The sequence below is a fragment of the Mus caroli genome, chromosome 3 (assembly GCF_900094665.2).
Source record: "Mus caroli chromosome 3, CAROLI_EIJ_v1.1, whole genome shotgun sequence".
In the NCBI taxonomy this organism is placed as follows: domain Eukaryota; kingdom Metazoa; phylum Chordata; class Mammalia; order Rodentia; family Muridae; genus Mus; species Mus caroli.
In genome coordinates, this window is record NC_034572.1 from 114,658,014 (window position 1) to 114,682,070 (window position 24,057).

The window sequence follows — 24,057 nt, forward strand, 5'->3', positions numbered from 1 at the left end:
GGAGGAGAAGGAGGGAAGAGGAGAGGAAACCCTTGTTAACTGTGACTGTTAACAATTGTTTAGCCTAAAACAAGGCTAAGAGAAGTGTTGTTATTCTGGTTGTCCATATGGAAAGACTCAAGCTTGCTACAAAACTCCAGACAAGAGGACAATTATAGATTCCAGAAAAGGACCTCGCAGTTTACATGGAAACATAGGACATGTGTCAAAAGACCAGTGGGAAAAGACCGGGCAAGACAAGAATGTTTTAAGACAAAGCACAGACCTGAGCATATGCAGAAGAAGAAGAAAGAAAAAAAAAAACAAAAAAAAAAAGCAATAGTTGCCCAGTTTACTTGAGGGAAAAAATATATATGTAGCAGAAGTAAAATAATGTTTGGGACCAAACTGAGAAGACATTTGAAGTAGCAAAATAAAGGTGTTTATAATATTATGAGAATGAAGGGGGGAGTTGTGATTACTTGAGAAAGATTTATTTGAGGAGTCTGGGTAGGGCCGCCATAACAGGTCAAAAATTCTAAAACACAAAAAGCTCCAAAAATTAAACTATGAGCTTTGTTTTTCCCAACCTTTTCTTTTATTTTGCTGCTTTTGAGGCAGGGTGTCCCTATGTAGCACTGTCTGGCCTGTAACTCACAGGGGTCCCCCTGCCTCTGCTTCCAGGCTGGTGGGAGAAACAAGAGTGTCATTATGCTCAGCTCCTCCAGCCTATATTTGTTTTAGAGATCATTTATTTGTGTAGAAAAGCCAATCTACTCTGAATTCTTTTGGCATCAGGTTTAACCTGAACCAATATGAGTTCACTATATTCTTCATCCTACTTAGTATGACAGTCGAGTTTCATGGAATAGACAACTGGATTTGTTCATGGGGTACTGGACAAGTTCTAATTAGGAGAGATTTTTATAAAATACATTATATATTCACCATATTCTGTTTGTAAAAAAAAAATCCAAAAAAGTGAAAGTCAGAATCAGCTTCATAAGACATTTTCAGTGAGGGGCCTCTCCAGTGACCCCAGATGTCATGGAAGGGACAGAATGATGGTAGGTGACTACTTCGGAGATTCTCAAAGTTCAGGCCAGAAAAAAATAAGAATGTGAGACAAAACAAAGCCATGAGAATGGAAGAGATGGCTGAATGTGAGTCAGATATGGCAGCTCATCAGATCCAATGGGATGAAGAAAAGAGCAAAGGAAATCAAGGTTAATTCTTGGGACCTAATGGCAGTGTTTTCCACAACAGCAGCAACAGAAATATCCCACTAATAAGTTGGTTTTAATGATTTGGAGTGGAGGAGACCAACAGACTTGTGTAGGCAGAGGGAAAGCACAGTTGATCAGCATTCGGGAGACACCAGGACCTGAAAGGTAAATCTGAGATGGAACTTCATAGACAGCATCATGAATGTCCATATTGTTTTATTCTCTCATGCTACCAGAAATGTAGTTTTGTGGAATCCATTCTTATATTCAGCTCTGATCAAGAGAAGCCATTCTGGCCAAAGAGTGTCAAGGTGTTAACTTACCCATAACAGCTTCCTTCTTTTATTATTATTATTATTATTATTATTATTATTATTATTATCTTTAATCATTTTTATAGTCCAGTCCTATCCCCTCTGACAGTTCTTCATTCCATTCTTCCTCCCCATCTCTAAGAGGATGTCCCCACACCCCCATACCTTCACACCCCACCCAACCCGGCCTCTCCACTCCCTGGAGTCTCAAGTCTCTTAAGGGTTAGGAGCATCTTCTCTTGCTGAGGCCAGACCAGGCAGTCCTTGGCTATTTCTGTAAGTTCCTCACAGGTATTTGGCGTTTTATTGTGGTGAGAACACAGTGAGGAAGAGGGTACAATGTGTTTGGTGAGCATGAGGCTAAAGCCACATTTGTCTCTCTAAAAGCAGGACCATTTCTGGGTTATTCTTTAGGAAGTGTTAGAGCTCATTTCAGGTTTTAACTTGACTAGGCCAGGTATTTGGCCACACCTTTTTCCGGATGCTTCTGTGAAGACCAGCAGGCTGTGAGCAAATCAGATTGTTCTCCATATTAAGACTGGATCTCATCCAATCAGTGGAAGGCCCACATAAAACTCAAAATTGATCTTCTCCTAAAAGAGGGTGAATACCAACAGCAGAGCACCCTCAGACTTCAGTGGCAACAGCAGGTCATCCCCACATCTCCAAGATGACAGACTTGGGACTTCCAACTCCAACACTGGCTCTTTCAAGCCTCCAGCCCGCAAAGCCATTCTACATTTCAGATGTGTCAGGTTCTAGGATTACTTAGCAAATTTCTTAAAATCTTCACAAAGATTTCTCCCCAGTGATAGACATATATGTACATACAGAAATGATTAACGTATTTATGTTTAAACCCTATTGGTTCCATCTCTTCTGAGAATTCTAAATAAAAAAAAAATAGAAGAAATACGGCAGAATAACTTCACATAGTGTACAAAATTAATACTTATAATCCAGGTTATTTGTAGAAAAAGCAATGTAGTCAAAACCTAATTGGTGGGGTGGGGGAAGTGACAAGGTAGCTCAGAGGAGAAAGATGCTTGTTTGCCAAGCCTGATGATCGGAGTTCAATCTCCAGGACTCACAAGGTGGAACTGACTCCTGGAAGTTGTCCTCTGACCTCTCTATATGTGCTATGGTATGTGTACACATGCTCTCGTGAGCACGAATGCGAATGCGCGTGCAGACACACACACACACACACACACACACAGAGAGAGAGAGAGAGAGAGAGAGAGAGAGAGAGAGAGAGAGAGAGAGGCAGAGACAGAGACAGATAAATAAATAAATAAGACAGAAGTAGGTATTTTAAAAAGTTTAATGGTAGAAAGCAGACCGAGGCATCAAACTACTTGAAGTGATGTCTAGGGTACAGCTCAGTGGTAAAGCACTTACTTGTCTTGCCTAGCATGCATGATGCCCTGGGGTCAATCTCCAGCAATGTGCTATGTAAACAGCATTACTTAAAAGGAAGACTTCTTTACTTTTTGGCAAATTTTGTGGAGCACTAGCATTTTTCAAGCATTAGCCTTTTCTGACCCTGTACATGCCATTTCTTCTATGCACACCCAGCTTTAGGATGAAGTAATATAGTGTATAAAATTAATACTTATAATCCAGGTTATTTGTAGAAAAAGCAATGTAGTCAAAACCTAATTGGTGGGGTGGGGGAAGTGACAAGATAGCTCAGAGGAGAAAGATGCTTGTTTGCCAAGCCTGATGATCTGAGTTCAATCTCCAGGACTCAAAAGGTGGAGTTTTTGGTTGATTGGTTAGTTTGGTTTGGTTCCGTTTTAGGGACAGCATCGTACCATGAAGCCTCCAATGCAGCCTTATATTGCAGCACGTCGGCATACCTCTGAATACTTGATGTCTAGCTCTCCAAGGGAAAGATGGTAGGTTTTTCTTTATATCAATTTGCAAAGAGCACCAGAAGTAAACATAGCTACACTCTCTTTCCAGGACTCTAACTTTAAACTTTTATCAGTGTTCTGGCTGCATCACTCATTTTAGCATCCCACTAGGGATCCTAGAGAACCGGGTGAACAGGAAGTAGTGAGCATTTTGTAAATGGTAGAGACCTCATATTTATAGGAGTGATGGAGCTAAAATCAATATTCAGAAGCCAGCCATTTGGTAACTGTTTAGGGGCCCAGAGTTTAGAGGTGTATTTCAGGATGTGTCTGTGTAATGGGTAAGTTGTTTCACACAGTATTCTCACCCCTGGAGTTTGGAAGCAATAGACCCCATCTTTGACTCAATTCCTGGCTAGCCCATGAAGTTGTGTATTGAGTAGTGCCCAGAGTGAGAAAGGACCACAGATCCAGACTGCAGTGCGTGCTGCCTTGTGACCTGGAACCCACACATACAAAATAAATAAAAGGTAAACAAATAAACGTTAATTTTTATAAAATAATTATTAAATTTTAAAGAGAAATATGAATGTGCTACTGGGAGCCACGTGGTATTAATAAATAATTTTGGGATTGAGCCCATGAAATCTAAAGTACATCAAGAACTGAATATTACTTCATCCTAAAGCTGGGTATGCATAGAAGAAATGGCATGTACAGGGTCAGTCACAGCAGGTGTTACAAGCATGGAAACCACAAGAGCAAGTGTGGCTCTTTCATCTTTAGTGGCTCCTCATAAACAGCTTCCGCTTCCTCAGTCCACGGTCGTCATCACATGGGGGATCCAATCCATACACAAAAAGAAAAATTATATAATTTTCTTAATTAAAAAGAATAAAATATTGGGCTAGAGAGATGGCTCGGCGGTTAAGGGCACCGTCTGCTCTTCCAGAGGTCCTGAGCTCAATTCCCAGCAACCACATGGTAGCTTACAACCATCTGTAATGGGATCTGATGCCCTCTTCTGGTATGTCTAAAGACAGTGACAGTGTACTCACATACATATAGTAAATAAATAAACCTTTTAAAAAATAAAAAGAATAAAATAGCAGCCAGGTGGGGGTGGTGACGCACACATTTAATCCCAGCACTTGGGAGGCACAAGCAGGTGGATCTATGAGTTCGAGGCCAGGCTGGTCTACAGAGTGAGTTCCAGGACAGCCAGAGCTACACAGAGAAACCCTGTCTCAAAAAAAAAAAAAAGAGTAAAATATAGAGCAACTGATGAAGACATCCAACATTGATTTTTGCCCTCTACATACAGGGGCAACTGTGCACACACGCACGCACACTCAGGCATGCATGGGCTTGTCATGCTCAGATCACCCCAACACCTACACTGTTAGGGTGCGCCTGTCTTCAAAAGGTGCAGGGATAGAACTCTCCTGGCCTTTCTTTCACATCCCAGCCTCCTATTTTAGATGCCCAGGGAGCTTTATGGACCTAAATATCCTTCTCAGACACAAGAGTCCTTTTACTTTTCATCATAAATTTTAAGACAAATAATTATGCTGCGAGTTTATCTCCCCTTGGACATAGTACATTTTACCATTATTTGAGAGATTTCACAATGAAAATTGTAGAGCTACAGTTTGGTTTGTTTTTCCATCCAGAAAAAAAAAAGGGGTTCACTTTGATGCACACATTTCCCTTGTAAAACCAGAAATTATTCTTTTACATATGAATTTCGATTTGAACTCACTGTATATTCTTCCAGCTCTCCAGAAAGCAACTGTGTTCTGTAAAACTTCTTGGTTTTGTATTTAATCCAACAATTTATGCAACCGCACCAAGAAATAAGTGTTAGATTTTTCTCAACATCCAACTTAAAACATAATAAGCAGAATGGGGAGGAAGGGACAATTAAAAGGCAAAAAACATAAACATGAGAAAGTAAACATGAAAACAAATCACTTTAAGAAATCATTTAATTACAAGAAAATTAGCCTGAAAATTGCAGACTTCTAAACAAATTGTCTCTATAAAAACAACAGCTCCTTTACTGTGGTGGGTTTCTCTCTCCTCCAGACAATCCGTCTATTGAACCTAGTCTTTTCTGGCAAACGTTAGAATATATGGGATCTTTTCATGTTTAATATTCCATAAAACAGGACTCGCTTTTCTTCCTGAAATGAGAATGATTTTGCTTCAGAGAAATTTCAGATTGCTCTCTTATGACTACTTCAATGAGCCCATCCCCCAAGGCAGCAGGAAATCAAAACCAGGCTGTTTTACCAACGGATCCTGTCATTCACCTCATTTCACCAGCCCCAGTACACACTCTGAGAAGAGCTCCCCAAGTCCTGCAGCTCCGAATTCCTTTTGTAACTCCTCCAGTGTTGAATACTCTTTGACTTCAAACGCCAGAAACCTGTATTATGTGAGAGAAGCTCATGAATATGCGGAGATTTGTCAGTGGATAATTACCCATTCAGTTGCTTTTGCATCTGCAATAGTACTAAATTATACCTTTTGTGTTCCGTTTGTACTTTTGTTTCAGACAGTACACTAATCATTTTCTCTTTGCATTTCTTTCCACTTGAGTCCACATCTACTTTGGAGGTTTTCTGAAGAGTCAGGTACTCCTAAACGATAATCGGTATGTTTAGGGCAGAGCGTATTCTAAAAGGCACAGTCCTATTCTAAAGTGACCCAACCAGCGGTTTCAAGAGCATCCTCAGAATGTTGCAGGGAGAGTTACACAATGCCTTTACATAGGTGGCAGAACCCTGCTCTGGTGAACACAGGTGTACAGAGCAACAAAAACAAATCGTTCACCTTTAAGTCTGGACTGGACCACTGCTAGAGTGAGTTATTAAACCCTCTGTTGTTTAGACCAGTTATTTAAACTAGTTATTTAAGTTGGCTCCTCAAACTCTCTGTACCTTAGTTAGCCGACTCCGCACAACTAGACTGCTAACAGGATCCACCCCCTGGTGAATCTGGGACAACTGAGGGAAGTCAGACACACAAAGCACCTCTAGAGTGACTGCCTTCCAGAGGACAGCACACCGCTCAATAGTAGCAACCGCTGCTATCACCAAGCCGCCTGCAAAAGGGGCCATCCGGCACACCACCTACTGCCCACCTGTAAATGTACCTGCACGGTCCTGATCCTAGTATACAATCTTATAAAAAAAATAAGATAAAATAACAGGCAAATATATGTAAATGACATTGTAGGGAATGTTATTAAAAAATGCACTTCTCTGAACTAGTGGAACTATAATCATAAAAACATATACATGTTAATAACTCATGAGTCTGTTGGCAATTGCTGCATTTATTCTAATGTGCCTGAGCTGATTAGACAATCAGAGCCTTAGGTAAATGTGAACAAGGAACTGTTCCGCCACTTTTGTCGGCTAGATTGCCTCAAAATCTGCGGTCCCTTAGTTAGGCCCCACTGCAGGCTATAGATTAAATCTGGTTTCTTACTTTATCCATACCAGAACCCAGCATGGACCTTGTTAAGCAAATGCCAATGAGGGCTGGGGAAGAAGCCACCTTGGGGAAACTCTAGGCTGCTGTCCTTCGACACTTTAAGATTACAGGTTGTTCACGATAAGTCTGTTTTAAGTAAAATCCTCTGAACGGTGCATGACTCACTCTGACATTGCAAAACGTATTAAGTGATCTGTAGCTCTGTTAAAATGTAAGGCATAATAAGCTGGTTTCCTTGTCTGGCTCCTCATAAAACAGGCAAGGGGGCTTCAGGATGAGAGCTCGGGAACCTGAAGATGAGGGCTTTGAAGGCAGCTGCTGGGACAAGTCAGGTGGAAAGAAGTCTGGAGGAGGTGACAAGCTGACAGTCCTGCTGACCCTGCTTCCTCTGAGGCTGGCTCCAGGCTGTAAAGGACAAGCCTCCCTCTCAGGCACTACAGGTACAACACTGAAGTGTCAGGATGCACTTTTAAGTGCCTGCATGTTAGGAATTTTGCAGACTACTTACAAACATACTCCTTGCTGTGCTGAGCTATGGAAAAAATTAATATGGACAAGCTTTTTGTTCTTGTTTATACAGATGCAGTTTATCATTAATATGAAACAAATACATGTCCTTGGATTTTTTCAAAACTGGGGCTGGTGCTGGAGAGAGAACTCGGCAGTTAAGAGCACTTCTTATTGGCTTGGTTCCCAATACCCAAATGGCAGCTATCCAGTTCCTAGGGAGCCAACACCCTCTTCTGGCTTCCTTGGGCACTGTACATACATGGTGCACAGACATACATGCAAGCAAAACACCCATACACGTTTTTTAAAAAAATAAGAAATAAAAACAAAACTGTCATTTCATTAAGTGGCATAATTTTTACATTATAATCTTATGCTAACCCTGAACCTTGCAAGTTTATAGCTGTTGTTAGGGACAAGATAGATAGATAGATAGATAGATAGATAGATAGATAGATAGATAGATAGATAGATAGATAGATAGAAAACAAAAGAACTGGGGTAAGATGGGGCTGGATGCCTAGAGAGATGGCTCAGTGGTTAAGAACTTGGTTGCTCTTCCGGAGGCTATGTTTGATACCCAGCTCATACCTCGCAGCTCCCAGGAGATCCAACCCCCTCCCCCAGCCTCTGTGAGCATCAGAGGCTTTTCTAAACGTTTACATGAGGTGCACAGACACATCCCGACAAAACACCCAGACACAAACAAAAGATAAACAAATATTAGAGAACAGAGAAAAAAAAAAAACAAAGTACCATTTAACACGACGATAGGTAAATCAGAAACACCATGCTTTGACTAGCCCACTGTTATAAAACACACTTAAAAATACACCATATTTAACAGAAAGCAAGTAGAATCATATTCAAAATGAAGTTTTCCGGCACCTTGATGTTGCTTCTGTCTCCTTGTAGTAAAATCAGTATTAATTTACCCATGAACATCAGTCTTCCTGTCAGCCTTAACTCTGATGCCCACCTCTCCACGGCTTTGACATATTTAGTCCTCGCTCTCATGTGATCTAAACGCAAAAGAGTCATCCACGGTCCGTCGTCCACCATCGCGCTTTCTGGCAAAGTGCACTTCTCATGGCTGCTGGCGGTCTCTGGCTGGCTGAGGACGAATCTGAGATTCTGCTGGATCCAGAGAACCAGCTCGTGAACCATCGGTTCTGACACGAGCTTCCTGGCTTCTCCAAGTAAGTTCTCACACTGGGCCCTGGTCAGATGTTCCGAGTTAACCGAGATGCCGGGTAGACACAAAGGGTAACCAACTGGTAAATGGAACGCCAACTCTAAGGGCACATCCTCACCCACAAGTCCTTCAGCTGTTGTGCGAATTCTAAATACAGCCCCATCTGTCTCTGGAAGACATCCAAAAATAATCATTAGGTCCACATAATTCAATCTCAATGGAATACTAATCAGTTAAAAAAATTTCCCTTTCAAACCTCAGTTTATTGCTCATAGGAAAACGCTGAATGTATTTTATGAAGAGACACACAAGGCAAAAAAGCCATGATTTACAGGTCATTTCCCCCCTGCCATAAATACACATGAACAGTGCCACGCAAACGTACTTGCAATTCACTCTCTTTATCACCCATTTTTATGAAATTATCAAAAAAGACAGCTTTGATTCATACAATTTCTGTCCATATTTTACTGGTAATTACGAAAATCACAAATCAGCCCTTATAGGTGTTCAATGGAGCAGCAGCATGTATAGGAAAGGTGTAAGGACTCCACTCCAAGTTACTTGTGGTGAGTCACACGGAACCTGGTGGCAGGGCCATGTGACACCGATGACCATCTTTGACACTGAACGTGATGGGGGGGGGACCCACTCTTCTGATTCAGATCCACTCACATCAGTGTAACATGAAGGCAGCAGGATGAGCTGAAACTGAGCAGACATCCGTTCAGCCTCCACTGACTCCGCAAGGGGCAGAGCACGCCTAGGAGACGAGAGGAAATATTCTGCTCTCTTTCAGATGTGCTTGGCTTCCCCACTCTGATGTGTTCCACATCACTTCACCCCACTTTCCAAAAAGTTGATAAAATGTCAGGCTAATTCATTCTGCAGGGAGCAGAAGCACCCTGATCAGAGAAAGGAGACGGGAACCAGGTCCAGACACAGGGCTATGTGGCCAGTCTACCTCTACCTTCTTTCTCTGCCCCTGTTCTATTTCACAGAAGCAGCCAGATCCTACACCTGGATGGCTGCCTCAACAATGGACACCCAAACACATCCTCCATTTTAAAGAGCCTAACAGAACACTGAAATCACTTCTTAACCATCTGATCCCAATGGTATCTAAAGCTGTTGTTACACAGATTCATACAGGACCTAGCACATCTGTTACAGAGTTTTTCTTCAATGGATGTCAATACCAGCTGCCAGGAACTACTATTTTCAGACCCCATCCGGAATCAGAGGCAGTAGCTATTGCAAAGTCCATATAATATTTTCTTTTACATATGTAATGTATATAGTATTTTTAAAAAAAAACTTCTCTAAATATTACAGCAAATATGCTTCTAAAAGTTATGACATGCTTCAAGTGTCTTTGTTCCTCCTTCCTTCTTCTACTAACATACTGTCATTATTATTGGTGTGTGTGGCCATGGGGAGGCTCAGAGACCAACTTAACAAAACAATTCTGCTTCATTACCTTGGAGGATTATGGAACTGTCAGACCCATATGCAAGCACCTCCACCCACGGAAACATCTCACTGGCTGCAAGTCTCTCCTTTCTTTCACTGAGTTCCTCTTTTCAATGGTATATTTTACTGTCAGAGTAAGCTCCTGTCATATCAGTTCGATTAATATATATTTGCTATGTAGGACTTTTATGGACCTGTAAACAACACAGGACCACCAGGCAGATTAAACTTGTCGGCAGTCATGCAGTGAGCCTGCATTCTCTCTCACTGAGGGGGTAGAATCTTTAATCTTCAATCATTCATCATTCCACAAGCATACACTGGGTACATGCCAACCCTGTGCACTGTGCTGTTCAGGAAAAAAAAATGAGTAAGACACGGATCTGCCACCATGGTTCAGTCCAGGGTGGACACAGATCTTCCTGAATTTCTAGTCTACACCTGCAAAGCCTTCTATTAGAGATGTGTGAACATAAAGGGGTTTTTTTAGGGGTTTTGTGTGTGTGTGTGTGTGTGTGTGTGTGTGTGTGTGAGAGAGAGAGAGAGAGAGAGAGAGAAAGAAAGAAAGAGAGAGAGACTCTACATAGTCCTGGCTGGCCTGGGGCTTACTATATAGACCAAGCTGCTTCCCAAATGCTGAAATTAATGGCATGCACCTACTACATCCAGTTTTAAGTGTGTGTGTGTGTGTGTGTGTGTATGTGTGTCTGTGTGTGCGTGCGTGCGTGCGTGTGTGTGTGTNTGTGTGTGCGTGCGTGCGTGCGTGTGTGTGTGTGTGTGTGTGTGTGTGTGTGTGTGTGTGTGTGTGTGTATGGCAGGGGGTAGAGGGTGGAAGGAGTCCCCCATGGCCTCTGAGTTCCTCAGAGTCTATGGAGCTTTTCTCTGGGTCAGAAAGCAGATGTTTCCTGACCAGCACAATACACATAACATATTCTTTCAAGATCAAAAGCTGAGAAAATTTTCAGCAACTTTCATAAGACTGAAAGGTCTATCTTTTTATTAAATATATTTACGACATACACAGAAACATTACATTTAAACACATTTATGTAGTGTTTATCATGATATTTTGATCCCTGTAAAGTTTAAATCAAGGTAAACTGATCTCGTTCTTAAGCCTAGGGTCCTTCATGTGGATGAACACCCTTGGTATAGAGTGACAGTGTGTGTACACACACCTGCACACTACCTCATGCATTGCAGTTTGGAGGTAACTAGCATACCACAAGCTCATCTGTTTGCACACTTGGTCTCCAGTGGGTGGTGCTGTTTGGAAGGTTGTGGGACTTTAGAAATATGGGGCCCTGTCTGAAGAAGTGGGAGTGGAGTGGACCTTCAAGTTTATTGTCTGGCCATACTTCCTGTGTAATTTCTGCCTTAATCTGTCAGAAGCCACCTAGAAAGGCTAAAGCATGCAAATGAGATTTCTGGAGATGGGTGAGCTCTGAGATGCAGGGTCCTTAGAGACGTCATCCCAGGATTGCTTCTTGCTGTTATGCTTTTCCTGTCACTATTACATAGTCTAATGTTTCCTGGGCATCAGTCCACCCTATCTCGCAAACTTCCTGCAGATCAACATGAAGATGTACTCTCATATAGTAAATGCTATATAGACAAATTGATTATTTCACAATTTCTGATAATGATTCTATAGAACTCTTAAATTGACACAAGTAATCTCAAGCCTCCTTAGAACAAAGCTGTAAATAGAGCTCTGTAAACTTCACATGTCAAGGTCTAGGATAAGATAACAGGCTTGGAACAAATTTGTGATCAAGGAAAAACATTCATTCTAGTTCAGGTCCAAGGATAAAGCACAGGTGGACATATGATAAAAACGTGCCCATGTGAAACTGTTGCTTTGAGCTTATAATGAGCTTATCGAAGGAAGCACTGCTTTGAATATACCATCAGCGTCCTTCTGTAACTCCCCTTTGTGCAACCTTTTATCTATGAGGTAATTTTATTTGTTTTTTGTTTGTTGTTTTGGTTTGGGGGGGGGTTGGTTGGTTGGTTTTTTTGTTGTTGTTTGTTTTTTTTTTTGTTTTGTTTTGTTTTTTTTGTTTTTCGAGACAGGGTTCCTCTGTGTGGCCCTGGCTGTTCTGGAACTCACTCTGTAGACCAGGCTGGCCTTAAACTCAGAAATCTGCCTGCATCTGCCTCCCAAGTGCTGGGACTAAAGGCATGCACCACCACACCTGGAGAGGTAATTTTATAAAGAACTTTTGTCTAAGAAGGTATAAATTGCCAGAGAGAAGAAATAAAATTTGGCATTTTGAGCTCTGCTCCATCCACCAAATGTATATGTGTGACTGTCTATAGGTACATACATACATACATGTGTAGGTATACGTGTATGTATGCAAGTATACATGAACACTTGTGGAATTGTTGAAGCAGGTGGTCAGGCCTGACCAAAGTGTGTGTGTCTGTGTGTGTCTGTGTGTGTCTATGTGTATGCTTGAATTCTCTCTTTAGTCCTCTTCTTTTCTCTCTGGCTCACAAAGAGTTAATAAATGCCAAGCCTCTCTCCAGGCCAGCAAGGGGCCAAAGAGAAACTAAGTTGTTGTTTTTTTTTTCCTTAATCCCTTCCTGCTTACAGCAGAAGTTAATCACCAGAAGCCAGGGGCTGTTGGCCTTAGAACAGCAAAGAGTTAAAGGAAGAGAAACTTTACACATAGTAAGCAACTTTTGCCCCCTATAAGAGCTGATGCCACCCACACTGCCTGCCTCAGTCTACCTGGATGCCTGAGCTGGCCACCAGCACTAATCCACTCAGATATGAGAAAAAGCAGCCTCATTCTCCTGCTGCCACAGCTGAGAGCCGCTCTCAGAGGCCACTCTGCCCCACCATGATCAACTCTATTCTTACTATGAGACAGAATCAACCCTTGTTCCCTCCCGTTTTCTTATGCGGTCTTTGCTCACAGTGCACCCTGAGATGTGAAACTCTTAATATATGCAACACACGCACCACGCTGGGTGTGCGGGGAGCAGTACTGCCCATCACCACTTGGGGGTGCTGCCACCTTCTTGCTGAAGCCAGAGAAGCTGCCCTTGGCCTGGAAGTTGCAATTGCTGGATCACATTTCCTTTTTGCCCTCTCCTTCTCATTCTTCTCACTGAGAAAGAAAGTATCTTCCTCCTACAGCAAACCCTACCACCCCTAGGTGGTTCTTCTCACCATTATAACTTCCCGTGCATTCTCCCACCCTCCCTGCCTTCTCTTATTTAGAAAATGTTTGTTTATAAACCACCACAAGAACCCATTGCTAATTCCTCAACAAGCTTCAGACCTATCTCTCTCTATTGCTTGTCAACCTCCACAAAATATAACTCTAGTCACCTATTCCCATTTTCCCATTAACCGGCCTCCCCATAACTGCTTAAACTGTAACTTCTCCCCATAACTGCTTAAACTGTAACTTCTCCTCATAACTGCTTAAACTGTAACTTCTCCTCATAACTGCTTAAACTGTAACTTCTCCTCATAACTGCTTAAACTGTAACTTCTAATGCCATTTCTCGCTGAAGCACCATTCTCAAACATGACCCACGACCTCGACAATGCTGCTATGAAGAATGGGGAGAACTTAACAGGCCTGGGTTGCGTAGATGAACCTGAGTCCTGATAAGAAGAAGTGTGTTTTGTATGTGTGAGGGTTTGGAACCCATGGTCCCAGACAAACCAAATGATTTACACTTCACCATGGTACTGCAGTGAATCTTCTTGCTCTGAGGTTGACGTCAGCCATGCAGGGGCATATTCCTAGGTGAAGCCTGATAAAAGCAAACATTTCAAATTGTCCTAAAACACCTAATATCACTGCTCTGCAAAGCTTCAGTCTCTAATGAAGCTAATTCCCTCCTAACTGTTACAGTGTATGAAAATGTGCACTTTCCTGGCTGGCAACACTTCTCACAGTCACACACTGCTGCTGTGATGATCTGCCATGCTTGTCCAAGTCCACCAGAGGCCCATGGCCGGTAGCTTGCGCATGGATTCCCCTGTACCTTCCTCTCGACTGACTTGCTCTCCCCTGCTAATATGTAATGAAATGCAATTATGAGTTTAACAGATTCTCTGAGTCTTATAAATCCTTGTAGCAAATCACTGACTTTTTCCTAAAACTCCATCTCAGTCTTGCAGCTCCTGTCATTTTAAATTAACATAATAAACCCTGGGCATTAGTGTACTGAGCAGATTTCCTGCAGATCAACATAAAGATGAACTTTCATAAATTAATGCTGTTTAGATGAATTAATGATTTCATGGAATTCCTGATTTGATTCAAATAATCTTAATAAGAAAAGGGATTTTTGTTTTGTTTTGTTTCAGATTTATTTATTTTATGTACGTGAATACATTATTGCTGTCTTAAGACACACCAGAAGAGGGAATCAGATTCCATTACAGATGGTTGTGAACCACCAGGTGATTGCTGGGAAATGAACTCAGTTCCTCTGGAAGAGGAGTCAGTGTTCTTAACCTCTGAGCCATTTCCCCAGCCCAGAAGAAAAGTTTTAAGAGATGGTTTTAGTGGTTTTGCTAGAGAGATGTAATAAAGTAAAATCAAGAATAGAATATGCCCACTCCTCATACTAGTAAGTAAAGTCTGAATAATCAGAAACACAATGAACTTTCATAATTAACACTAAAATGAGAACTAGGCAGGGAAAAATTTGTGTCCAAGAAAAAGCATTCAGGGCCAAGGATGAAGCCACGGGTGTGCAGTACGATAGGACAAGGCCATGGGAAACTGCTGCTTTGAACTTATAATGAGCTTTGGACTTAATATCGACAGCCTTTTGTAACTCCCATTTTGTGTACCATTTTATAAGGTAATTTTCTAAGAACTTTTGTCTACAAAAAGGCCAGAGAAAAGAAATAAAGACAGCATGGTGTGGTGTGGTGTGGTGTAATGTGATGTGGTGTGGTGGCTTGGAGAGCTCTGCCCTATCCATCCACCCATCCAAATTTATATGTCCGTTTGTTTATATAGGTACATGTGTATGTATGCAAGCATGCATGAATACTTGTGGAGTTAATGGAGACAGACTCGGCCTAGCCCAAATGTGGATGCATGAACATATATGTGTCAGTGCAAACTTGCCTGTGTAAAGGGTCTCAATTCTTTTCCTTTCCTTCCTCTCTGGTTTACCAAGAGTTAACCAGCAAGGCAAGTGAAGGGCTTCTGGCTGCTTGGCCATAGTGCCAGCAATAAATCCTTTACCTAATTCCCCACTGTTAGGCAAAAGGTGACAATTCCTCTGGGGCTTCTGGCCCCAGTACAACTAAGAATAAAAGAGAGTAAATATTATTAATATTAAGCAACCTTTACACTTGCAAAACCAAGCCCCACCCCCAACCTCCATAACCCCCACCCCCACACCCTCACCCATACCCTCACCTCCCACCTCTGCGATGACCTGCTCAATCTTCCAGAGAGGACCCAGGCTCCCCGCAATAATATTTAACCCAAACTAACTTTTTCTCTACCTCTGAAGCATCTCAATTTTGTTTTTAAAGAGTAATATTGCCCTCTCCAAATGGAGAAGGGTGTAGAAAGAAATATGGTTTATAGCAATACAGGCCTTGAGTTTATGCTATTAGCTTATAACCATGAATGACATAACTATAGCAGTCCTTGAGACCTGTGCTATGCTAACTAAGTAACAGACCTATGAATGTATGCACCCTGTTTCTCTGAGCCTGAGTTACTTGCCTGCATGTTGGAGGTTCTTTGCAGACCTGAATAAGGATGCTGACATGGGGAGAGTGCCCTGAATTACTAACAACACCATCCTCAGTGTTCCAATGAGGTGGACGGGGAACAGGTGGAGATGTGGACTTTATCAGAGAAGAAGAGAACATCCACTGACTGGTGAAGCTTTCTGCTTCACAATCTGATGATGGAGGAAGAGGAGCCTTAGTGATGGGGCACAGGTGCACAGCAAGAAAGGCAGGCAAACGGACTGCCCAGGGCTTGGAGGGAGCAAAAGTATCAATTCCATCAAGCTAATGTCTATGTAAGCAGACTGTAGCTGTCTTCAGACACACCAGAAGAGGGCAGCAGATCTCGTTACGGATGGTTGTGAGCCACCATGTGGTTGCTGGGAACTGAACTCAGGACCTTCAGAAGAGCAGTCAGTGATCTTAACCACTGAGCCATCTCTCCAGCCCCCAATAATCTGATTTCATCTGGGTGAAAACTGACTTTGGACTTCTGACCTTCATGACTGCAGTACATTGGAGATGTGCTGTTTTAAGCCACCCACATGTGAGGACCGGATGCAGTAGCCACAGGTAGCTACTGTGGTAACCCAGGACTCTGCTACATAAAAAGCCAGCATGGTCCAGCCCAGGGCAATGCATGAGCCGGAGAATACTCCAGGGAAAGCTATAGGAAGCCAGGCAAATCTTCACTTCGTTTCCTTTTTCTTTCTTCTTGTCTTCTTCTTCCCCCTCCTCCTCTTCCTCCTCTTTTTCCTTTTCTTCTCCTCCCCTTCTTCTTCCTCTTCTTCCTCCTCCTCCTCTTCTTCTTCTTTCTAGTTTCCCAAGACATGGTTTCTCTATGTAGCTCTGGCTGTCCTGAAACTCACTCTATAGATCAGGCTAGCCTCGAACTCATAGATCTACCTGCCTCTGAGTCCCAAATGCTGGAATTAAAGGTGTATGCCACCATACCCATCTCCATTGTCTTTCTGTTACTTCTGGTCCCAGTTAGTACCTAGTAAACAGAAAACTAGGGAAGGACAGCTACTTACATATCCAGGAGAAAACCTGCTTTGATTCCTAACACTGGAGAGTCACAGCCTTCCTAGTTGATCTCCCTGGCCAGTATGTTCCAAACCGCACACCAGAGCTGCAAACTAAGGCTGCACAAAATGGTGCTATCTGCATAAGAAAACAAGAAGACCTGAACAGACCCTTTTCTGATGTCAAACGTGGTGAGAGACCAAAAAGAAAAAAAGAATAAAATCAGAGAGTCTCTTTAAGAACTCCTTTTCTTCCCAAGAACCCTTCAGACGCATCTATCTCACCCTTTCATATTTGATCTCCCTTGTGTCTATAGCAATAACTGGCTCCCTTTGCTCCAGATCCCCAATCCTTGTGGGCCTCGACCACTCAAAGTCTGTTTCTGTTTTCTTTTATTTTTTTCTAACAAAAGAAAAAGAAAAACAGAGAAAAAAAAAGAAAAAAAGAAAATCGTTCTGCTCGAAAGTTATTAGCTGCTTTGAGCTTATTTAAAGTTATGAACAGCTTAGCAGGAGAATGGTTACCAGAAATCCTTGTTAAATGTACCTATGATGTTACTTTTTGCCCCATCCCCCACGGCAGGACAACTATTAACTCATAAGCTCCATTCCTGATCCACCTCCATCCTAAAGAGCTCATGCCTGCCCTACCAAAGCAAAACTCCCAAAAGACCCACGTCTTATTAGGCTCCAAGACTAGGCGCTCTTACCTCTCCCAGAGATGCAGGGTTTGTCTTCTAGCTCAACCTCAGACCCACATTCACCATTTGCACGAGTCACTGCCTTGGAACAATATTGACGTTACAGCTACAACTCAAACTGAGGGAGACTCAAACCTTACTCTTTCTAGCCTGGGCACAGAGCTTAGGAAGCTGAGGCAGGAGGATCTAGAGTTCCTGGCTAGAGTGGGCTACATGGGTAGGTTCTGTATTAAAACAATCAAACCTTAACCTTTCCTGAAAGAAACCATATTCCAACACGGCAGGCGACAGAAGTTCAAACAAAGAAACTGAATTAGGCCCCGGAGTCCACTCTGATCTGTTTTAAAGTTTTCTCCCTATCTCATCCCTACAGCACACGGTAGATACACACTGCCATCACAAAGATGGTGGTTAAGTGAACAAAATCTATGAGAAAGAGGTCGTTAGGTTAGTGTGCACCAAGAAACCATTTGTAGAACATACCTAACTCACAGCCTCTCTACTTGCTTTATTTTGCCCAGTTTTCACATATCCTCAAAACCTTTGCACAGAAAAGCACTCAGAAGCCCCCCCCCCACTCTCCTCTCACACATGCTTGCTTTATGCAAGAAATACGGTATTTACATTGTCTGTAACCCTAAGAAATTGTTACACACAGCGTCTCTGGATTTTCACATGCTTTAATTGTTCTTAGAGAAGGAAACAAAACAACTAAAAAGACTGGAAGGTAAAGGTGGCACTCTTTCAAAATAAAGTCTAAGACTATGTGGATTTTAGAGAGGTGAGTTCAGCCAGGACCGTTGGCAAACAACGTCAATATGTCACTGTAATGGTTTTGCAAGGGGACAGAGTCCAATCTGAACAACAGTGTTAATAAAACACAAAACCCACTGGGAAGCTTTCGCCAGCCTATTGTGTGATGCAGTTAAGCTGTTATGCGAGTCCCCTCTTTTTCAACTTTTAATCCTGTGAGATAGTTTCTAAACTGTGACTCCATTAGTAACAGGCACTAGGCACAGCAATATACTCTCCGTGTCTCTACCAGAAAAATGGATAACACCTTCAGAAGGGACCACACACTTGTATACTTGAAGGGGATTGCGGACCTCCCACCACCAACTCCATTGTTCTGAATATAAGCCGGATCCCACCCACACTATTGTCCTGGACGTTCAAACTGTTTTTTTCTCAGCTCATGGATTGTCTTACTGTAAGAACATTTCCTGCACCAGCCCCTTTGCTACAGAGGAGTGGGACACAATGCCAAACCCAACCCTGTGGAGCTTGGTGGTGATGTAATCTTTTTGAGTGTGTGTGTATTTTTTTTAATTAGGTATTTCCCTCATTTACATTTCCAATGCTATCCCAAAAGTCCCCCATACCCTCCCCCCCACTTCCTTACCCACCCACTCCCATTTTTTGGCCCTGGCGTTCCCCCGTACTGGGGCATATAAAGTTTGCAAGTCCAGTGGGCCTCTCTTTCCAGTGGTGGCCAACTAGGCCATCTTTTGATACATATGCAGCTAGAGTCAAGAGCTCCGGGGTACTGGTTAGTTCATAATGTTGTTCCACCTATAGGGTTGCAGTTCCCTTTAGCTCCTTGGGTACTTTCTCTAGCTCCTCCATTGGGGGCCCTGTGATCCATCCAATAGCTGACTGTGAGCATCCACTTCTGTGTTTGCTAGGCCCCGGCGTAGTCTCACAAGAGACAGCTATATCAGGGTCCTTTCAGCAAAATCTTGCTAGTGTATACAATGGTGTCAGTGTTTGGAGGCTGATTATGGGATGGATCCCTGGATATGGCAGTCTCTAGATGGTCCATCCTTTTGTTTCAGCTCCAAACTTTGTCTCTGTAACTCCTTCCATGGATGTTTTGTTCCCAATTCTAAGAGGGGGCAAAGTGTCCACACTTTGGTCTTCGTTCTTCTTGAGTTTCATGTGTTTTGCAAATTGTAACTTACTTATATCTTGGGTATTCTAAGTTTCTGGGCTAAGGTGGTGATGTAATCTATGTGACCATCAGTGATCCTCAATGCAAACTAAGCTAAGAAAGCCTCTCCTTAAGACCCACGTGAAGATCAGGAAGGTGACCACACCAATCCTGGTACCTGGACTGACTCGTGGGATGGAGAAGAACAGAATATCCCTGATTTGGCTATCCCCACTGCTTTCCCAAGCTGGGAATATGGTGTTTACATTATTTCCAGCCCTAAGAGACTGTTATATACAGAGCCTCTTCCTTTGAACTTACTCTAACATCTGAGTGGCCAGGATGCAAACTCCCTCAAAACTCTTAACAGAAATTACTCCCCACTAAACTGAACCCATCTATTCATGACTTTTCAGCTCAGGGCCTTAAGAGCTGGCCATTGGGGTCAACCCAGGCCTTCCTGTCTTACAGAGAAATGTAGGCCCTCTGCAATATGCAATATTCTTCTATTATGGGAAGAATGATGGGGTACAGAGTGATACCCTGAAACTCGAACTGCCGCTGGCAGCAAGGGTAGAAGCCATGAAGCCTGCTACACTTGGTCTTTGCCTCATTCACAGCTCCCAAGTGTGTCAATCATTCCTGCTTCAATCGCTGAACTGTTCTACTCTTCAGTGAACCTTCTAGAAAACAAAATGTCCGAAGCTGTTACACTGAATTCCTTTATAATTCAATTACTTATTGATGCCAGAACACTGAATTAAATTAATTAAGAGGCATGACTTGAAGTCATGCTCAATTTAAGAGCAGATAAAGAGCAGCAGTGTTCGGAGGATTAAGACAACCCCCTCCCCCTCTCTCTCAGCACTTCTTTTTGAGAGTTTTCTCGGACCTATCAACAGTATCTGATGGTCATAATGCAAACCACCACCATATTTTTTTAATGTCATGGGACATCACAGGTTTGTTTCTCCCAGATATTAGCAAGTAAGTCATGATACAAGAACTCGGAGACACAAGTGATCCCTTTAAATAGCCGCCTCCGGCAGAAGCAATTACCAATAGAGAGAATTGTGGAGACAGGAGATGCTAACGGATCAGGATGCTACCCAATCACAAGAGGGTGGCAAATCCCTACAATAAATCCTTTCATAGGGGTCTTAAGGGAGTTTCAAAAATATACAAGACAGGTCTAGGCACTTAAGAAGAGAGCAGCTCCATTTTTCTAGAAAGTTCACATGGCCTGAAACACCAGATCACCACGAAGATCTGTAGATGTGTGCATGCAAGAAGGCATAAAAGAAAGGGGTCCCTGACTTACCTTATGGAAACCCAAAGCCCTCCTAATCATAGATGTCGCTTCCTTAGGTCTAGCATATCTCACACTGTCTTCCTAGAGCTAAGCCAATTTATGGGCAGAAAAGCCATTACAACCGTAGTTACATTGTAACAGTAGAAGGATGGCTCTCAGTGACCTCAAAATGTACAGGACATATTTGACAGCTCAGGGAGGGTGAGAATAATTTGCATCAGCACACTTTCCCAAAAGGGGGAAATTGGGGGCACTCAGTGGTTAAAGAGCACTGACTATTCTTCTGGAGGCCCTGGGTTCAGTTCTCAGCACCTTTAAGGCAAGGCTCTCAAACCCTCGGTAACTCCTAGCCCCTGAATGCCCTCTTCAGGCCTCCCAGGCACACTTAGCATACAGGTCTATACAGGCAGGCATACATACGCAAAAAAAAAAAAAAAAAAAAAAAAAAAAAAAAACCTTTAAAATTTAAGTGTGTGAATAGAGTGGCTGGGTTCCTTAAAGGAAGCCAAGACAAGAATGAAATTTTAGCTTTTTAAAATAATTAATAATAACAACAATAGTAATAGCTTTACAGACTATAAACTCTCAGAGGTTCGGTGCCCTGCCTGTGTTAGAAGAGAAGGTCTCCATGCTGCGAGGTTGCAAGTTCAGCAGAAGTCTGGAATCGGCTGCCATTTTCCAGCAGCCTGGAAAACGTAAAACTAAAAATATTTTTAAGTAAAGCAAATATATATAGAGAGAGATGTGTGTGTGTGTATATATATATATATATATATATTAATAATAAAGTCAAAGACAATCAACTCTGGAGAGTTCAAACCTTAACAAGCATTTCCTGACTGCCTTCCACGTGGCTGACAACCAACTACAGCGTCCTGTTGTCAAGGACGTGATGCACAAATGTTTATGGGTGGTGCTGACTATTTGTGGGAGCTGGGTTTCACGAGGAGGGCAGTGCGCACCGTTTAGTTGCGGGAGAGCACGGGGTAGAGGGGCGGAGAGGGCGAGCTCAGGGTAGGGCACTGCGAGCGCAGGCCAACCCCACCCCCCAGTCCCCTCCTACTCCTGTCCAAGGCCACAAGACACAGGGTCCCCGGCTCCCCGCAATGGACGCACGGTGAGAGGCAGGGTATTCACCTGAACAGCTCAACATCTCCCACTCGTTGGGCCCGCAGAAGATCGCGGCCAGCGCCGAGAGCTCCTGCCGCACCTCCTCCGCCATATCCGTGCGACCAGAACCCGAAGCCACTTCCGCCGCCTCCCGGAGCAAAGCTCCCCTACGGTCACTGGGGGGCGCCCGGGCCTCACAGCCAGGTCGGCTGCGGATGGCGCCGGGCGGGGGGCGGGGAGATGGGCGTGTTTATGGGCGTGGCATGTGTCAGCCTAGAACCTTCTGAGTTTTGGCCTCTGTAGTTTTCTGGAGCAGAGAGAGACCTGTAAAGCCCCAAAGTCTCCTACAAGAACAACCAGGCTGTGAACCCACCGTGCTTCACCTATATTAGGCTGGGAGGAGATGGAGAGAGTAAAAGAAACCTAAACAAACAAGAAAAGCCAAACAAGGCGAACGAGCCCTTGTCAGGCTTTTGAACTTTGTGTCCTGAGATCCCACAATGAGTGAGCAAAACACAAATTCCACGTCCTCGTGTTGCTGTCAGTGACCCTCGTGGTCAGGATATTTCAGAAAAGAGAGCGTTAATGACCTCCAGTATACTGGCCTGGTTGGTCACTAGCCTCGGGGTTACACACAAGGTCTAGATTCCAGGGCCTCTTTCCAGTCCAAGATGCAGAAGAGGAAAGACTGAGATGAGACTCCTTAGAGATGGGGTCCAAAGTCAAAAACTAGCTTTACAGTGATTTGATTTGATTTGGTTCGGTTCAGTTTGGTTCGGTTTGGTTCAGGTGATATTCGATGCATATAACATAATGTGTCTATTACCTCTCTGATCCCTGAAGCTTAATGGTGAAATCACCATCTTTGAATCTTGACCTAAATTTCAAAACACTCGCAGTAACAATAGGATAACAGAATAAGTGATGCGTCTGTTTCAACCTCGACTTTAGTAAGCAAAATTAATTTGTAGTAAGTAGTTTTGTCTAGGTGCATTTGACCTCCCCCCCCCCAAATAAAAATTTTAAATTCTGCAGCTCCCAGGAGCCCTTTGGCTCACTCGGGGAGGTCTCATGCCACTGGTTTGTATCAGAAATAACATTCTGTGAGTACATCAAAGAATTTAAGTAGGTCTTCAGTTGACTCCTTTCACTGACTTCTACAAGTCAGAATAATTTTAACTGGGCCCACATTACTATCCCATCATTTCTATTGCTAAAAGGGCAATTTGCAAAAAGGAAGAGAAATTGGCTTCCAAGAAGAGAAAGGAAATCTGATGAGATAGACAAGAAAAGTTTTTCCAGGGATGCCCTGAGATTTCAGTGACCCCAGGCAATTAGGAACCGTGCTGTGCACATAATTAGAAAGATAAAGGTTTATTTAAACACATGATTATCTATAATGTGACCAATTTGTATTAGAAGAAAGAAAAAAAATAGTTCCTTTGAGTTATTTCCAAAATAGCAGTTCAAGCAAGTTCAGTGGGTTCATAATTAACTGGTAGAGAGATTTGGGGAAAAGATTACACTTTTTGATTTACAGCACCACTCTGTTATTCAATTTTCAGTTTAAAGTCCAATGTTACTGCTAAAAGTAATGGGAAAATATTAATTTGATTATTTGTCATATTTGTTAAATGGTCCACAAAATAATTGAATAGCCCTCATCCTGTTTTAATTTTTCAAATTCAAAGTGTGATATGAACAAAATAACACGAACAGCATGATTCCAGTTGTCAGCAGGATTAGGGGGGCGATCACCGGAGCCTGCTGTCAGCAAGGGGTCCATGGGAATTGATGTAAAAGTATAGCCATCTATTATCATACTTAAAATTTTCTGGTCAGTGGGTTTCTTCTTTGCTTTCCTTTCTCCGTTGATTCCTTAACCTGCTTTTCATACTTCATTTAGCATGTTTAAATAAAAAGTCCATGTGAATTGTCTTCTAAATTGACACTACCCGGAGACACTGAAATCCCTCGAATACATTTCTTGCACTCTGACATTTAGAAGTAATCATCACAGAGGCAGCGTGATGTCTGCTTGGCATTTCTCACACAACGGAAATAGCAGGTACCTGGCAGATCTCTGAAGCTACGGCACCATAATCATTTTTCTTGTAATAAGATTTCTTCTAGTCAGCGGCTACTGAAATTCTCGATATTTAAATGTGAAGTGGATGTGAACAGT

At 42.7% G+C, this 24,057-nt stretch overlaps 1 protein-coding gene across 3 annotated transcripts; it reads right to left on the reverse strand.

Moving 5' to 3' along the window:
- Positions 1-4,600: 4,600 nt before the first annotated feature.
- On the reverse strand, positions 4,601-22,064 carry Rwdd3 (RWD domain containing 3). Of its 3 annotated transcripts, none has more exons than XM_029475600.1 (5): positions 21,900-22,063; positions 8,281-8,756; positions 5,908-6,023; positions 5,720-5,809; positions 4,601-5,564 (listed from the first exon to the last, which is right to left on the reverse strand). In XM_029475600.1, exons 1-5 carry the CDS (start codon positions 21,982-21,984, stop codon positions 5,531-5,533), a joined length of 801 nt encoding a protein of 266 aa, XP_029331460.1. In that variant the 5' UTR covers positions 21,985-22,063; the 3' UTR covers positions 4,601-5,530. The 3 variants fall into 3 exon arrangements, with proteins under 3 accessions (XP_029331460.1, XP_021013934.1, XP_021013936.1); XM_021158275.2 differs by having other exon boundaries at positions 4,605-5,564; positions 5,694-5,809; positions 21,900-22,061; XM_021158277.2 differs by lacking the exons at positions 4,601-5,564; positions 5,720-5,809 and having other exon boundaries at positions 5,947-6,023; positions 8,328-8,756; positions 21,900-22,064.
- Positions 22,065-24,057: the final 1,993 nt, after the last annotated feature.